This window comes from Malaclemys terrapin, chromosome 21 (genome assembly GCF_027887155.1).
Source record: "Malaclemys terrapin pileata isolate rMalTer1 chromosome 21, rMalTer1.hap1, whole genome shotgun sequence".
Classification (NCBI taxonomy): domain Eukaryota; kingdom Metazoa; phylum Chordata; order Testudines; family Emydidae; genus Malaclemys; species Malaclemys terrapin.
In genome coordinates this window covers 3,975,154-3,992,423 of record NC_071525.1, presented here as the reverse complement: position 1 = coordinate 3,992,423, position 17,270 = coordinate 3,975,154, and the positions used below count along the sequence as shown (strand labels likewise).

Genomic DNA, 17,270 nt, shown 5'->3' with positions numbered 1-17,270 from the left:
TTTTTCCTCCCTCCCTCCTCTTCTTACCCTCCCCTCTCTCTTCCTCTTCCCCTCCCCTTCCCCTGCTCCAGGCAGAGTTTGAAATTGCCACCCTTCCATGCGATTGGCGGACACTGTCCAGCCGTCTCACCAATCAGAGCAGAGCATGCCCCTGGAGGGGCGGGACTGCATCCAAGGGCTGGGGCGCATGCGGCAGGGAGAGAGGCCAGCCCGGCAGCCAATCAGGGAAGGGAGGAGGCGGGTTGCCGCGCTCCCCGCGGGGGCAGGGTGGGAGGCGGGAGCCCAGTCGGAACGCCAGCCAATGGGTGGCTTGAGGGGAGGGGGCGGGGCCGGCCCCTTCCTGGGGGCGGGGCTCGGGTGGAACGCGAGCCAATGGGCGATGCGGGCGCCGTGAGGGGCGTGTCCCGGGGCTGGGCTGCAGCCAATGGGTGGGGAGGGGGCGTGTCCGGGCTTCCAGAGAGTTCGGACGGAGAAGGGTGGAAGAAGCTGAAGACTGTCGGTGGGTGAGTTACGGGGGGGGTCCCGGACGCCTGGGTCCCTTCCCCCCACCCCGTCATGGACGGCGGCTCCCGGGTAGCCCTCCTCGGACGCCTGGGTCCCTTCCCCCCATCGTCGGTACCCCCCGGACGCCTGGGTCCCTCCTCCCCCCCCCCCCGGACGCCTGGGTCCCTCTCCCCCCTCCCAGGTCTGCGATCCCCGAGCAGCCCCCCCCGGACGCCTGGGTCCCTCCTCCCCCCCCCCCCCCCGGACGCCTGGGTCCCTTTCCCCCCTCCCGGGTCTGCGATCCCCGAGTAGCCCTCCCCGGACGCCTGGGTCCCTCCTTCCCCCTCCCCGGACGCCTGGGTCCCTCCCCTCTCCCCCCGCTCCCCTCCCGGGTCTGCGATCCCCGAGTAGCCCTCCCCGGACGCCTGGGTCCTTCTCCCGTGGGAGCCGCGGGGTTCACCCCCACCCCCAAACATTCCCCCACCCCGTGGATTTACACCCACCCCAGGGACTGATGTGCTTCTCCCCGCTGGGAGACCCAGAGACCAGCCCTCCCACCCCTCCTTTCCCGGACGCCTGGGTTCTTTCCCCGCCTTAGAGACTGATACCCTGTTGGGGGAAATCCTAGACAGCCCCCTGGTTGCCTGGGTTACTCCCCCAGCCCAGGGATTGATTGGCCAGTCCCTCCCCCATCCCAGGGTCCATGCATCCCCCCCCGCCCATCCCGCAAGGTAGGGTCAGGGCTGTGTCACCCCAGAGATCAGCACCCCACGCTAAGGGCGGCTGGGAGAAGTAGGGCAGCCCCACCCTTCCCCAGGTGCTGCAGGGTGGAACGCCATCACCCTCCCTTTTGGCACCCGGAGCAGAGAGGCCAATGTCCAAATGGGCCAGGGGAACTGAGCGCCCTTCCAGGGTCAGGGATGGGGCTGGTTGGTGCTACCCCTGCTCCGTTTGCCTAGAAGATTCATTCTTCACCAGTGCCTCCCCTCCCACCGACCCTAAATCCACTGGTGCTCCAGCCCCGTCTCTCAGAGTCTCTGAAGTACCCACTGACAGCGGGTACTTCATAGGGCTCGTCTTCACTGCAGAGTTACCTCGAGTTAGTTAACTTCCCTCTAAGTTGACAGCCCTGCAAACGGAGATCTTTCGTTCATCTTCAGAAACGATACAGGACGGCTGGCGCCAGTCCGTGCTTCCCAATGCTGTCCTGTTAGCATCTCCCCCATGACCCCTGCCCTGCCTTGCCCTTGCTCTTTCTGCTGAGACCGCCAATTAAGAAATGCTTTTGCACTGTGGTGTCGCTTCCCATTTGAAACTAGAATAAGGCCTGGGCTAGGCACACAGTTGCCCCTGTTTAATTAAAGGTGCATTTTAAGCAGATTTAGTTAAACCGGTGTAACTGCGTGCGAACTCTCTTATATTGGTTTCGCTTTGGTAGGTTTACATGCATGAGTTAAACTGACATAGCCAATTTTAAACCAATATAAGTGGGTCCATAGAGGGATTACACCACCGTGAGTGAGCCTAGCTCAAGTGAGAGCTGTGAAATAACTCGAGCAGAACAGAGTCCCCACTACATCAGCACCACTCCAGCTTCAGCTACCCATCCAGCGTGGGGTTAAAGCACCACTTAACTCGAGCGAAAGATCTTTGTGTGTGGATGGGCGTCAGGCTGAGGGTGATGCTTGGGCTAATGCCGCAGTGAAGTCAAGCCCATAGACTCCTCTACAGTGGTTTCGGAGGAAAAGGCCCAGCCCCAAATTCTGGCCTGGCCTGATTGAACTCTTGTGTGCTGCCGGACCCGCTGTGCTTTCTGCAGGGCTAGCTGTGCTGCAGGTATTCGGGGTCTCTATTGTGGAAAGAGAAGGATGTTCTATTCTATTTAGGTTCTTATCTGGCCCTCAGCACCATAGTCTCCGAGCACCTGTTGGCAGAGCTGTCCTAAGATACTCCCAGTGTTACCTTGAAAAAACCCCAACCCCCTGAGTCGAAGGTGCTTTTCCCAGCAGCATCTGCAACACCCTCTGCTTTCATTTGGACAGACTTTTCCAGCCATTAAAGCTACAAAGGAAAAACACCCAAGTATGAACAAAGCAGCCCCGTGTGCCTGAGTCTGCAGACAGACCGCCCCTCGCTGGGGCTGGGAGCTTTGCTGACCCTGTAATTAACAAAATTCCGGTCAGTTTCACAACTGCTGTTCAGAGCCCTGTGTGGGTGATCTGGATGTGCTACTGCCCAGAAGAGCGCTGAGACGCAGCAGAGGTGCAGTAGCTATTTGTGGAGGAAGGGAACCCTAGAAACAGAGGCAGGGGGTGGGGGGGACAGTAGTGAAGACCCTCCCCACTTGCAGTAGACAAGAGGCTCTGGCATGAGGAGAAGAGAGCAAACTCCTTCCAGCAAGTGGAGGACGGTGGAGCTTTGATCTTATTAGTCGTCTGCTAGCCCGAGGCTGTTACACCCCAGCAGGGTCCAGGGACAGCACCCTGCTGAAACTGCCGACAACTGAGAATTGCCAGGCCCGTCACCAGGGCGTTGATCCTGCAGCCTCACCATCATTCGTACCTAGCCCTGGGCAAGCCAGTTTAACCTGTCCGTGGTGAATCTTCCAACATCTGGCCCCAGTTGTTGTGGAAGGAAGCTGGTAGCCCGCGCTGCGGTCTCTTTGCCCTTTAAACTGTGTTTCAAAATGGCTGAAGTTGGCACGGGTCTAACCCTGCTATGGAGGGGGCTTCACATGGACTTGGAAGATTGCACTGGTGCCAAGCCGGTTTCAATTGGTCCAAACCAAGGTTCCAGCTGCAGCCTTTAGGATAAGAGCATGAGCTCAGGAATGCACTGTGTGCATTGGATGGGTGGGGGTCAAGGGAACAGATCACGCTGGCTTCAGACTTACCCTGTCCAAGCTACTGGGCGTGTAACTTACACCAGGCCCTTCACCTTCTCAGGCATCCTGGGCCGGGGATCTGGAACAAGGGCACAGATCTAGGAATCCCACGAACTCGGTCAAAGTTGGGTTCTGTCTGACCTGTAATCTGGGAGCGGGTCCAGAAGCACTGCAGGGTCTGAGCCTGCCAGCATCTGAGCATCTCCTGGGAGCTAGTGAGCACCCTCAGTGCCTGTGGACTTCCGGCGCAGCTGAGGGTGCTCGTCCCCCCTCGGCAGGCATTCAGCTCCTTACAGAATCAGGCAACAAAGTGTGCCGGTGCTGCGTTATTCAACCCTCTTTGGTAACCTAATCGCAATGGAGTTTCCAGCGCCCAGGGTCAGCTGCATTGCTCCTCGGTGCTGTCAGCACAGCTGACTTAGGCCAGTCTGCTGCTAGCAGTCAAGGTGGTCCGCTTTTTTAATGACCTGAGCCAAGAACCTTTTCCACTGGCCAACACTAAACAGGCTTAGCTGCCCTGGTTTGGAGGGGAGGGGAGCTGGGCAAGAAGCGTGGGGAGGGATTAAATAGGGGAACATGGAAGGGAGGGGTGTCCCCATTCTGAGCCTTCTTCACACTCAACACGCCACACCCCGGTGCTTAAAGGCACAGGCCACGGTAATCCATAGGGCAGCAGATGCTGTCTGTTTCCAGCATATTGCCAAGGATGGGGACGAGTTGGGTTGGTAAGAGGGTCTGGAGCCTTTCGCCGCTAGATAACCCGTCCTCCGTTAGCCCTGGTCCCTAGTGATTCCTGCCTGGTGGCTCGTGTCGGCAGTAAATTCGGAGAGGGAGTTATTGTAGTTCCCAGCGGGCAGATATCCGTGCTGCCAAAACCACCGTCGCCGCCGGCATTAATTGGGAGATTTCCAAGCCAGAAGCAGGGGCCGCGCAGAGGTTTTCGGGGGCAAAATCTGAAACGGAGGCTTGGGGCCAGAGTGAACCCGCAGTGGTGGCTTGGTTCCTGTTCTGTAGGGCTGGACCCAGCTTCCCGCTCCGGGGTCGTTCCGTGTGGGGTCGCAGTGCCACTCGGGTTTGGCCCAGCCGGGACAGCAGATCCACGGGGCAGGGGGCATGTTCTGCTGTCTGGATAAACAGAGGATTCCAGCCTCCAGGGCTCTTAATCCTGCTACTAGCACTAGAGTCCCATTTGTGGGTATGTTCCCTGCCTGGGGCAGTAACCTAGGACTTGGGAGTCCTGGGTTCGATTCCCAGCTTTGCCACCTTGAGTGAGTCCCTTAGCCGCTCCGTGCCTCGGTTTCCCCATTGGTACCACGGGGATAATAGCACAGCCCTGCCTCACGGGGTTAAAGATTTTGAGGTGCTCAGATACTGCAGCGTTGGGGGCCATATGGGTTTCCTAGGCTGGTATATAGTCTGTCAGGCCTATTCGAATGGGTGCAGCAGTTCGGGGGAGCCAGCGGCTATGCGCGGCACTGGCACGGTGGCCTTGGACTGGCAGGGGTCCCTCTTTGAACCCACTTTCTCCTCCTCCACCAGCGCATCAGAGGGGAAAGATGGTGAAAGAAACGGGCTACTATGATCTCTTGGGCGTCAAGCCGGGCGCCACCTTGGACGAGATCAAGCGAGCGTACCGGCGGCTGGCGCTGAAATACCATCCCGACAAGAACCCCAGCGAAGGAGAGCGGGTAGGTAAAGAGGGCAGCGACCCCTTTGCGCCGCTCACCCGCTGGGACAGGTGGCGTCTCTAACCCTCTCCCCTTCCCCAGTTCAAGCAGATCTCGCAAGCCTACGAGGTGCTGTCGGACACCCAAAAGAGGGCGCTGTATGACCGGGGCGGGGAGCGGGCCATGAAAGAAGGCGGCACTGGAGGCCGAGGAGGATTTGGGTCCCCGATGGACATATTCAACATGTTCTTCGGAGGCGGGGTGCGGATGCCTGGCCGGCCAGAGAGGAGAGGTACCTGGGATGGGTTGCTGGGACACAGGGCTTCGTGCTGATTGTACGGGATGGGCTCATCCATGCTAGAGATCAGGGTTAAGCCCTCAGGTCTTCCTGTTCAAGGGAGACGGTGGGGGTCTGGCTCTGGGAGGCCCCCGGTGGCTCAGGTCCTGCAGCAAGAGGCTGCATTGATGTTGTGTATTGTCCCTGCTGAAGGCAAGCTAAGAAAGGATAAGTGAGTCCAGATTTATTCTACTGAGGTCGGGGGGAGTGTCTTAGGCAGTGAGGTCTCCCCACAGACACTTTGGGTTGTGATCTGGTCCTGCGTTAAACTGGGGTGCTGCAGAGAGAGGCGTTGGCAAGTCAGTGGAGGGCTCTCTTCCCCTGGAATTCTCACGGAACCGGTCCCTCCGTGTAGCTCTAGTGGGCGCCGTGTTGCCGGGGGCGACCCCTTTACAAACGAGGCCCTAGCCCTTCATCTTCATTACAGCCCCATAACCATTCCCACTCAGATAATTACATCCTGACTCTCTACATTCCCCCGGGGCTTTCAGTTAACTACAGGGTGTGAAGGAGAAGGGGCCGCTCTGTATTAATGTATAAAGACCGTGTGACCTGATCATGGGAAATGATTACTGTGTGACGACACCCATATGTTTACTGGCTGCATAGGTGGGTCTGTTTAACAGCAGGGTTGTTGGGAACCATGGTAGGGAACAGGGGTTCCAGATCAAACCCCACCCAGTGAACAGGAAGTGAAGAAACAAACCCCGCGCTAGTAGTCGTGAAGATGCTGAAGTTATCCAGCTATCTCGCTAGGGCTGGGAACTGACAGATCACTATGGTCTAGAGAGCGGGGGGTGGGGGAGGGCAGTTGCCAGTGAGTTGTTTGGAGAAGAGGCCAAGATGGAGACACGGGTCCTGCAAAGCGACTGGGCCTTCCTCAGTTTCCAGGGGCTGATAAGCCTTGGAGGAAGACGGATGTGCAGATTGACTCTTTATTGGGTTAAAATCCTCCCTCCCTCTCCTGCTTTGCTATTACGATTGAACAATTCTTTGTTTTACGAAAGTTGTCTGGTCTCTGTATTGACTGGCTCCCGAAGGGAAGAATTGCATGGGCCAAACCCAGCCAGGCCTGCTATCAGGGTAGCCCAGGTACCCGGGCCAAGAGTGGAAGAGGTCTGTCACCTGTAGGGGTGAACTCAGACTGGAGAGGGTCCTGTGACTGTGACAGGACGGTTTTGATACTAAGCTCTTGCGTGACATTATATAGCTGTTCAACAGCTGCCTCGTTCCATCCCCAGAGGTGGCTGCATTTCAGTGTTGGGTGAGTGATCCCTGCGCAGCATTGCTCTACTTTCCACCTCAGAGGTGGCTGCCTTTCTGGGTTGGGCAAAGCGTTCCGGGTATGTACTTAGCTTGTAAAGCTTTTCTAAGGCACTCTGGAGATGGCTTTAGGTGAGGGGAGACTGCTGTCCCTGTGGGGCATCGGGAAGGGAGCCATGTCCTTGATCGGAGTCTGATCTCACTCTGTCCTGTGGTCAGGAAAGACAGTGGTGCATCCGCTCTCGGTGACCCTGGAGGATCTGTACAACGGCACCACCCGAAAGCTGTCCCTGCAGAAGAACGTCATCTGCAGCAAGTGCAACGGTGCGTGAGCCACGGGCTCTGGGTTTGGGGCCCCGCATCTTATTTCAATGTAAAAAGTCAGGTGGGAAGCTTAGCTCCGCCCTCTCCAATCTCTAGCCAATGAGGAACAGGAAGGGCGGAGCCTATTGGGACTTCCTCTTTCCCATGCGCATTTCAAAGTTCCCTATGGCAGCCATGTGACCTTGATTTGGGGGTGGGGCTGTAATGGGAGGCGGGGCTCGGGGGGCCTGATCCCACACTCACTCAAGCGCAGCCCTGCCGCGGCTGCTTCCCGCTGAGTTTCACCCTCAGATTATGGAGACTCCGCTGTGGGGGTATGGAGAGGAAGCTTGGTCCAGGGGCCGGAGCAAGGGGCTGGGAGTCAAGACTCAGGTTCTGTTCTTGGTACCAGGAGGGGAGTGTGACCTAGTGATTAGGGCAGGAAGGCGTGGGAGTCAGGACTCCTGGGTTCTGTTCCTGGGTCAGAGAAGTGGGGCCTAGTGGTTAGAGCAGGGGACTGGGAGTCAGGACTCCTGGGTTCTGTTCCTGTGTCCAGGAGGGGGTGGGGGCTAGTGGTTAGAGCAGGGGACTGGGAGTCAGGACTCCTGGGTTCTATCCCCAGCTCTGCCAAAATCACTGCACCAGATGGACATCGCCAGGCACTGGGAATGAGGATTTTGCTCCACCCCTTCTCTCCTCCGCCAAGAGATCCCTGGCTGGTACCTCCCGACCATCTGTTCCATGTGTCCGTTCACCCTGCCCATGAGGGGATGTAAGCTGGAGACGATGCGAGAGCTTCGCCCCGAACCTGCTGCTGTGTAGCTCCGCCTCACATCTCCTGGCTCAGAGACGAGCCCCCAGGGCTGCACTGACGCCCTCGGCCTTGTCTCTCCTCCCTTGTCCGCAGGCTGCGGGGTCCGGGAAGGCGTCGACAGCAGGTGCCCCAAGTGCCACGGCACCGGCATGGAGTTTCACGTCCACCAGTTGGGGCCCAGCATGATCCAGCAGATACAGACCATGTGCTCGCAATGCCAGGGCCAGGGCGAGTGGGTCCGGCCCCTCGATCGCTGCCTCACCTGCAACGGCAGGCGGGTGGTGCGAGAGAAGAAGATCTTGAACGTCCACCTGGACAGAGGTGAGGCCAGGGCGCTGTCTGGATCGAGAGAGGGTTGAGTCCGGCCCTGGGGAGCCAGGACAGGCACTTGGAGAACTAGCCTGGGGGGTGATCCGGGGCGCCGAGTTATCAGTGTTGATTTTGCAGGCATGCAGGACGGGCAGAGGATCACGTTCCACGAGGAAGGGGACCAGGTGCCCGGCCTAGAGCCCGGGGACGTGGTCATCGTCCTGGATCAGAAGGAACACCCCGTCTTCCAGCGCATCGGCAACAACCTGGTCCTCCGAAAGGAAATCAGCCTGGTGGATGCTCTGTGCGGCTTCAGGCAAGTTGTCCGCACTCTGGACAACAGGCCCCTGCTCGTCTCCTCACAGCTTGGTGAGTTGGCAACCCAGAGCAGTCAGGACTCCTGGGTTCTGTTCCTGGGAGGGGAGTAGTTAGAGCAGGGGGGACTGGACACCAGGACTCCTGGGTTCTAGTCCCAAGTCTGGGAGGGGTCTAGTGGGTTAGAGCAGGCGGGACTGGACACCAGGACTCCTGGGTTCTAGTCCCAAGTCTGGGAGGGGTCTAGTGGGTTAGAGCAGGGGGGACTGGACACCAGGACTCCTGGGTTCTATTCCCAAGTCTGGGAGGGGTCTAGTGGGTTAGAGCAGGGGGGACTGGTCACAAGGACTCCTGGGTTCTGTTCCCAAGTCTGGGAAGGATGTGGGGTCTAGTGGGTTAGAGCAGGGGGGACTGGTCACCAGGACTCCTGGGTTCTGTTCCCAAGTCTGGGAGGGATGTGGGGTCTAGTGGGTTAGAGCAGGGGGGACTGGACACCAGGACTCCTGGGTTCTATTCCCACCTCTGCCACTGACCTGCTTTGTGACCTTGGGTAAGCCACTTCCCCTCACAGTGTCTCAGTTTCCCTACCTGTAGCGTGAGGGTGATATCCGCCCCCTCTGGACAGACCTGACCTTTATTTGTTTGTGTGCCCATCACCATGACATCTGGTCACGTGACTCAGATTAAATGCAACCACAGGGAATCAATAATATACCCTGTAGACAGCCCCTAGGTAGCCCAGGGATGGCCCAGACCCCAACACATGTTGGACCCAAAAGATGCCTCCTTTGAAGGTCAGTCAAGCAAAGCCCTGCAGCGGGGAGCCCCCCACCACACAGACCATGGTGGGGGGCTCATCTAGGGACCTCCCCAAACTCCTCAGCCCCTTGAATGTCCCGTTCTGGGCATCTCCCTAGCACCTCTTGAGCACAGCCTGCCAAGGTGGGACCCTGACGCGGTCCCTTGGGCTCACTGCCGTTAGGGGGACGCCCGCTGGAGCCCAGCAAGCCAGGGGCCGTGCAGGGAGCTGTCCCAACCCCACGAGGCTACAGGCATGTGGGTTTCCAAACCAGCGTCCCGCACAGGGGCTGAAACCACCTGGCTTTCTTTAACCCCCGCCCGCGCAGGTGACGTCATCCGGCCGGGATCCGTGAAGTGCGTCCCTAACGAGGGCATGCCCGTCTACAGAAACCCCGCCCAGAAGGGCCGGCTCATCATACACTTCCAGGTGAGGGGCGGGGCAGGTACCTTCCAAGGGAGCCCACGGGGCTGATCCCCAGCGGGGGTGTCAGTGGCCCGAGCCCCGTTGATGGCCCCATGCCGGTTCACACCAGCTGAGGACCCTGAGCTCCGCAGCAATGGAATGACCGGCTGCCCCAAAGAGACACCCAGCCAACCCCATCCAGGTTTGAGAGGGTTTTGCTTCCTGTCTCGGTCAGCCCTACACCGAGCGGCAGCCACCGTCTGGGGGCTGAGATGCAGAGACTGGGGAGCGGGGATCTATTCCCAGCTCTGATACCTCTCACAAAGCACCCACCAGCCTTGCACGGGGCTCTGTATCCATGATTAGCCCCTCCCTATGTGGATCTGGGACCCAGAGCCACGCCTGGAAGGGGCCGTCCGTTCTGAGCATCTGGGGAGAAGCAGGGCGGAGCCAAGTTAGAGGGAAGATCAGAGAAGCAATCAGGGCTGTGCGGAGCGGCAGCGTCTCTGGCTTAGATCCATGACCAGTGAGGACGGTGGGCTATAGCCCCTGGTGACTGTTTGTCTCCCTCTAGTGCCCGGTTCACATTAGAGGCTTATGAGTCACCTGCTGCCTCCAGCTACTAGACTTCAGTGCTTTGGTTGTGGACGTAGCTTTTAGGTGGACACATCGTGGGTTCATTGACTCATTCAGGGGTCGTTTCCATCAGGAGGGAGGACGAGAGTGGAGCCGGGGCTGTTGGGGTGATGTTGATGACAGCTCTTGCTGTCAGGGACTTTCCCACCCTCCCTGCACCATGGGTCCTCTGTCCTGGACGTCCTTCCACATCTCGCTTTGCATCCCCCAGGTGAGATTCCCAGAGCCAGGCTGGCTCTCCCCGGACCGTCTCCGCCAGCTCCGCACTTTCTTTCCCCCCCAAGAAGAGGTCATGGCGACGGAGGACATGCAGGAGGTGGAACTGAACGACTACTTCTCCCAGCCGGGACACTGGTGGCAACCCCACGCCGGCGAGGCCTACCACGAAGACGACTTCGAGGAGGCCTCGCGCCCGCACGTCCAGTGCCACACGTCGTAGCCCCCTCCCCCCCCCCCAGGCGGCCGCCCCCTCCCTGGAGCAGGGCGGGGCGAGGGGGGCGGTTCAGAAGGTCGTGCGGTTCAGGGATGTAAATAGTTAACACTGCCACCGGTCCAGTTCGGCAGAACTAGCGTAGCTCCGGCCTGGCTCGGTCGGTCGCCGGGGGGCGCCACTGAGCCCCTCATCCTGCCAGCACGCACTCAAGGGCTTAGGCTCCAGCTAACGGGAGTTGCTGCCTCCGAGGAGCGTAGTGGTGTGAAAGGGTCCCTGGGCACAATGCCTCAGGATCAATGTCTACAGGGATCATTCACCTCTGTCGCTCTGGGGGCCTGATTCTCATTCACACCGAAGCCCCTTTAGGCCCCAATAAGGAGGCCTTAAAGTGGGAGTAACCGTACCCCGCGCCCACAGGCGGGCCCCTTTTGTGCTGCCTGAGCGGCGTCAAAGCACCTTAGTTGTCCTCGAGAATCGGGTCCTTGGGTTTAAACCCCTTCCAGATTCTCCTCTCAGCCCCGTGGGAATTTGACCAGCTTTAGTTAACGTGCCGTTTTTGCAGGAAAGCCTCGTGCCGTTTCGCGACCTGCCCCGGGCGTTTTGCTTCCTCCTCTGCCTTGGGTGGACTGTGCGGCTTCCCCGCTTGGGCTGCAAAGACGCGCTCGCTCGCTCGCTCTAGAGATCTTCTTTTGCACATTTAAGCGAAAGGGGCTGTTTTCCCGGGGAGGGAATGTCAGGGGCTTTTTAAACAAAGCCGGTTTTCCTCCGCTTGGAAAACGCCAGCAGCTTCGCAAAGACACGTCTGTCCGCTTGGGTTTTCCATTGACTCGCGTTCCCTTAGCACGTAACAGGATGCGGAAAGAATTCTGAGTCAGTGGCACTTAACTACAAATCATCCCCAACCTGGAATCAAATCCGCCCGGGAGGAGGTCTAGGGGCCAAGATCTAGTCCAAGGAGCCTGGGTCTGCTTCGCGGATCTCTACCGCCGATCTGGTCGGTAGCACTGAAATCCCAGGCCTTGATTCCCAAGTGCCCTGCCCTGTTGTGGTTTACGCCAGCGCATAGTCGGCGCAGAATCTGGATCAGAACCAGTGTAAATGCACCAGGCCTAGGGCAATGAATCAGTCCTGCCCGCAGGCGTTTGGGGATTGTAGCGCCATCTACTGGTAGTCCTGAGCTATGCGCTATCCCAGAATAAAACATGGCTCAGCTGTTCCTTTCAAGGTCGTACAGTTGCTTTTTCTTTTCATTGGACGGAGAGGGTTCTTGATGCTTCTTGGTTTTAATCGCCTTCCTTTCTCGTCTGTCCGGGTCGTGGTGCGTTCTGCTGGTTCACCTTAGGTCTGTCCAGTCAGCTGAACTTTTTACAATGCACAATACCGTTGCGTTTACTTCTCACCCCTGTGCCAGGCACTCCGCTTCTGCCATCACTCCCAGGTTAATGCGTCCGCCCCACTGGAATCTGCCACGCCGTTCACAGGAGCAGAGGCTGCCGCTCATTAACGCTGAAGGCTGATTTGTGCTGCCACCTTCTCGCTGAAATGTTAGAGGTGGTTAAGGAGTGGGTCCTGAAGGTCCCCCACTGAGGTTCATGGGCTGGGAGAGGACCTAAGAAGTAGACCTGTGTTTGATAGTCCCACAGTACCTGGTAGCAGAATGCAAGAGAGTATGGTTGAGTGGTTAGAGCAGGCAGTTGGGAGGCAGAAAATGTGGCTTCTGTTTCCAGCTCTGCCGCTGTGACTTCAGCAAGGCCCTGCCTCAGTTTCCCCAGCTGTAAAGTGGAGATCATGCCTACATCGCAGGGGTGAGCTGAGAGACTTGTCGCCCTCCTTGGACGGCAGGAGCAAAGTGTGGAGTCTTCTCAGGAAACCTCCCTGCCCAGCTCACGGTACAAACCCTGCGCTCTCAACTCCCCTGAAACTGGCCCCAAGCATTTCCTCTTGCTGCCATAACTGATCAGCAGAGAGATCTGTTTGTGGCACTCTTCTTCCTGCAGTCACCACGGGAAGCCACGACCCAGAGCACAGAGTACTGTCCCCGCAGCAGACGGGGGTTGGAAGTGAGCAGACTGCATCGGGTGCAGAAAAGCTGTAGCCTGGGTGTTCTGACGGACGGTCGCCTGTTGCCAGCACGTGGGGGGAGTGGAAGCAACAGGAAACGCATGTGATCATTGAAGGAAGACAGCAGTCCTGCGGCACCATTTCTTGCAACTTCTGTGAAGCAGCCAGCACTGGCCACTGTGAGAGACAGGCTACCGGATAGATGGATTCTGGGTCTGCGCCAGCCTGTCAGTTCTTGTGTGCCACAGGGCAAGCTGAATGTTAAGTGAAAGCAACATCTGGGTTGAGGATTTAAACTGTCAGCCAGGAGGGGCCACAGGGGAGTTTTGCTCGAGCAGCGACTGTGTTCTGGACCAGGGGATTAAACACAAAAAAGTATTGGCCTAGGGTGAGGGCACTTGGGAAATACGGAGAGCTCCCACCATGGTTAAGACAGGTGTGTGGCTCCTCTTTTATGTAGACTATGGTACATCCCGAACCATAGTGGTTAGGAAAAGCACCGCATGCAGTGGGGCTGACTTGATTCTGCTGCAGGGGCCTGGAGCTCTCTCTCTGAATCCGACACTTCCAGTCAGCCCAGTGTGTGACGCCCCTGGCTCGGGATTGCATGTTTCCTCCAAGGAGGGGGCGCTGCCTAGTGGTTAGACCAGGGGCTGAGAGTCAGGAGGCCTGGGTCCTATCCCAAGTTCTGGAAGGGGCTGGGTGGGTGTTAGTGGTTAGAGCAGGAGATTGGACTCCTGTCCTGATAGGGCGGAGCCTGTCCTGATAGGGCGGAGCCAGCCCTGGCTTTGATCCCTCCCTACACCTGGACAGATCCCTCTTCAGCTAGGAACCAGTGCGCCTCCCACCCCGCCCCAGGGTGCCCTCGGGCAATGGCAAACCCACCTCATTGGCAAGTGAGATTCTGAAACAGGCTCGCCAGGGTGCAGCTGACAAGTTCAGGCTGCTGTCACACCCTGTAATTAGATGGGGGGGGGTCAAGGCCTTAGACCCAGGGTTCTCAACTTGGGGGGTCACGAGAGGTGTCAGGGGATCAAAGCTGGGGGGGGGGCATAGGCACCTTTATCCAGACGTCAGCTGCCCCCAGGGCGTTTGGGGAGGGTCTGTGTCCTCGGTGCACACAGATGACAGCCCCGCTGTGGCCACTCGTGTCCAGGCCAGGTTTATGCTCAGGCAGAGGATACAGGGTACAAACCTTGCTAATTATCTCAGGGCTGTTCCCTCCCCCCGGGACCCTTTGCACCAGCTCTGGCAGCGTAAAAGGGCCAGGGCGATTCACACTTGCTGTGAGGCCCCTGGGCTGGCAGAGCAGTGGGGGGGAAAAGGGACCTGGACAATGAGACTCGGGCCCATCTGCTTAACTTTCTTTAGTCCGTTTCTTTCTTCACTCAAAGCCTAAATTAGGCTCCAGGAAGTAGCGGGGGCAGGGGGGGTTTCTTTCTTTTTTGCACAGAAGGGAGTTTTTAAAAAAACTAATTTATTTTTGAAAGTCTTTTAAATTGGTGTCTGTCTGTCTGTCTTTTTTTTTTTTTTTTCTTTTGGGAAACTTTGTACATGGCATTAAAAGCAAACCCGAGTCTGACCAGAGGCAGTGTCTGCTGCTTTATTTCAACTCAGTCGGGAGCAGGCCTTGCGGGTTAAGATCCAGGAGGGGGGAGCCCCGCTGCTGGGGATCTGTTCCTGGTTCTACAGCGGCCGGACCCCGTGGCTTCATTCTGTCTCTGGAGCCTGAAATTGAGCCAGAGGGTCCACAGGGGGTGGGGAGGACACAGCCTGCCCTGCCTTGGCTTGGGCTGTATCTGCCCTTTATTATATTTGGATAGAGGCATGAAGGGCTGACCCAGGAGTAAATTCATGGGCTGCCTGGTGAGAGCTGAGGCAGGGCGATGGGGGAGGACATCCATCCTTCCTTCGCCAGCTCCGGCATTTCCTTCCCTAAGGAAGGAGCATGGCCTAGCGGGCAGGGCAAGCCTTGTATTCCCCGCTCTGCCATTTGCCTGCTGGGTGAGCCTGAGTAAAACACTGTGCCTCAGTTTCCCCATCTGTAAAACGGGGAGGACAATACCGCCCTCCTTTGCAAAGCCCTTTGAAATGTACTGCTCAGCGGTACGTAAGAGCTCGGGATTGGCCTTCGGAGGTCTCTGGGTCAGACAGTGGGTTGTTGATGCCAGGCTGGTAGGCTTTGAAGTGCTGTTAATTAACCTTGGAAACCTCTCAAGTCTGCTCTGCCCTGTTTGCTTCACCGCGGCTTTGGAGGTTGCAGACGTGGCTCGTGGAATTACTCTGGGTAAGGCAAGGGGTGGAGGTTGGCCCTTTTTTAACAAAGACTGTTTCTCCGTAGTGTCCCCTGGGCATTTGAGTTAAGCATTAGTAACAAGAGTTTTTAAGCCAAGAACGGGCCAAATCCCTGCCCTTTGCGGCCAGGTTTCACTTGATTCTTTTCTCTGATGTCAAACCAGGCAGCCGTAGTCGTTTGAGTTTCCCTGATCACTTTTAATGTGAGGCCAGATCTGAATGTCCCATAAAGCCCCCTGGGCCGGGCTTGTCTGGACGGTGAGCGCTTCGGCACAGGGCCGGTCTCTGGCTATATGGATGTACAGCCCCTAGCAAACTGGGGGAGCCTAGGCGCTACCGTAAGACACACCATAGTCGTACCTACATCCTAAACCTCCTGCCGTCGTGTACTCCATGCTACTGCCTCTCAGCTGTGAAGGTTTACATCCTGGGTAGTAAATCCATCTGGCTGGTCTAATCACCCACAGCGAAGTGTCAAGGTGCAATGGATGAAGTGTCTGAAAGCCGGGGGGCGGGAGAGAGGGTTTAGTTAGTGTGCAAGAGAAGGCAAGGAAAGAGAAAACGACTTCGTGCTATTAATTCTGGGGTGGATTAAGAGGAGTGTCGTGTGTAAGATCCAGGAGGTAATTGTCCGGCTCTGCTCAGCGCCAGCGAGGGCTCTGCTGGAAAACTGGCCAGTTCTGGGCACTAAGAAAGATGTGGTCAAACTGGAGAGGCCAGAGGAGAGCGACAACCACGAGTGGTTTAGAAAGCGTGACCTGGGAGGCTGGGTTGAAAGGTCTGGTCGTGTTTCTAGAGCAGGGAAGGCTGCGGCGAGGGACAGGAGAAGTCTTCACATGGATGAAAGGTTGTTATGGAGGAGGGTGAGCCATTGTTCTCCACCGAGCGTGGTACAGCCCTGCACCGGCCCTTAGGAGATCTGGGTTCTGTCACCCTTTCTACCACTGCCGCGCTGTGTGATCTGGGGCTCTCCCTGGAAAAGCGTCATCCCTTGGTCCAATTCCTGTCGCTGCTGGGGGAGCTTGGACACGTCACTTCCCAGCCCTGTGCCTCAGTTTCCCCATCTGTAAAATGGGGCTAAAGGAGCTAGGTAAGATTATTTTTCAGTTTTTCCTAAAGGGAAGAACCCCACTGCTTGGGGTATTTAAAACCAGACGGCAGAGAACAGTACAATCACAGGGCACAGCCTGCCTAGGATGGGAGTTGGGGCCTCATTTCTAGTTCTGGGTCAGATGAGGCTCTGAAATTACATTCAGGTCCAGCGGGGAGCTAGTACATTGCACCATCTCCTCCATCTTTAGCATGAGCGTGGCTGTAACCAGAGCTTCGATTCTCCTCTGTGATGGCCAGACCCAGCGGGCCGGGCACATGGAGCCAAGGGATATGAAAACGTGGCAGGATTCCTTCCACCCGAGTAGAATCCAGCTTCTCTCCCAGTTGTATTGACTCTTGCCCAGTCCAAAACTGGTGATAGAGGAGACACCATTCCAGGACTGGCTGCACCTCTGGTCTCTCTCAGGCATTAGCCGTGCTTACTGGGCAGGTCCCAGCGGGTTCTGCTCCCTGCAAGTCGGGGACAGCGGTGAACGGACTGAACAAACAGCCGGCTGGAACCAGAGTGTTGTTTTAGCTTCACAGGAGGAGCAAAGCCGCAGAGGGAAAGGATTTTAAAGCCACAAACAGTCCAGCTGACCTATAAGCTTCCCCGCCCCCCTGATGCTGACCCCGGTAAACTCACCTAACTCCTTCGGCCCCCTAACAACAGGGCATGGGTCAGTCACCGCTCCCCAGAAATGGCCGCCTACCTTAGAGAGGGCGTCCCACTTTTTACCCAGCCCAAGTTCTTTGTTCTCTCAGTTCGCAGACCAGGGCCCTGCGACTCAAAACCCCAGTTCAAGGACTCAACAGGTGGTCAAACTGCCTCCCCCGACCCCTCCACAGTGGCCCATTGTCCTGTAGCAACCCGCCGGGGTTTGCTGTAGCGTGTCTTGTCTACAGCCCCGTGTCCCCTTCCTCTTTGGTGCCCAACAGCCTTGTTGATTGAACCCCGTCGAGTGACCCAATTAAACTGTATGTTGAGCTATCACAGAGCAGCCCCACAGCTGTCACAATAGGGTTTTCTTCTTCGTCGGCATCTTCATTAATTGCAGCTAATTAAATGATGCAGCACGCCCACCTCCCTGCTCGGGATGGCAGAGAGCTGGAGGAATATGAGTCAGTGATGTCTACGCCCCTCTTGGAAATGAGTCAGCGGCATTCGCCTCGT

The 17,270-nt window shown here is 57.4% G+C and overlaps 1 protein-coding gene across 1 annotated transcript; it reads left to right on the top strand.

The window, feature by feature from the left end:
- Positions 1-446: 446 nt before the first annotated feature.
- Positions 447-11,872, top strand: LOC128827301 (dnaJ homolog subfamily A member 1-like). Its single transcript, XM_054011161.1, has 8 exons — positions 447-503; positions 4,907-5,055; positions 5,137-5,326; positions 6,854-6,958; positions 7,845-8,072; positions 8,199-8,429; positions 9,503-9,603; positions 10,427-11,872. The coding sequence occupies exons 2-8, from the start codon at positions 4,924-4,926 to the stop codon at positions 10,652-10,654; spliced, it is 1,215 nt and encodes a 404-aa protein (XP_053867136.1). The 5' UTR covers positions 447-503; positions 4,907-4,923; the 3' UTR covers positions 10,655-11,872.
- The last annotated feature ends 5,398 nt before the right edge of the window (positions 11,873-17,270 follow it).

Bases quoted from the DNA above. Each gene is read 5' to 3' on its own strand.
- LOC128827301 (XM_054011161.1), top strand. From the start codon at position 4,924: ATGGTGAAAGAAACGGGCTACTATGATCTCTTGGGCGTCAAGCCGGGC. The intron at 5,056-5,136 runs GTAGGTAAAGAG...CCCCTTCCCCAG, and splicing joins ACCCCAGCGAAGGAGAGCGG to TTCAAGCAGATCTCGCAAGC. The intron at 9,604-10,426 runs GTGAGGGGCGGG...TGCATCCCCCAG, and splicing joins GGCTCATCATACACTTCCAG to GTGAGATTCCCAGAGCCAGG.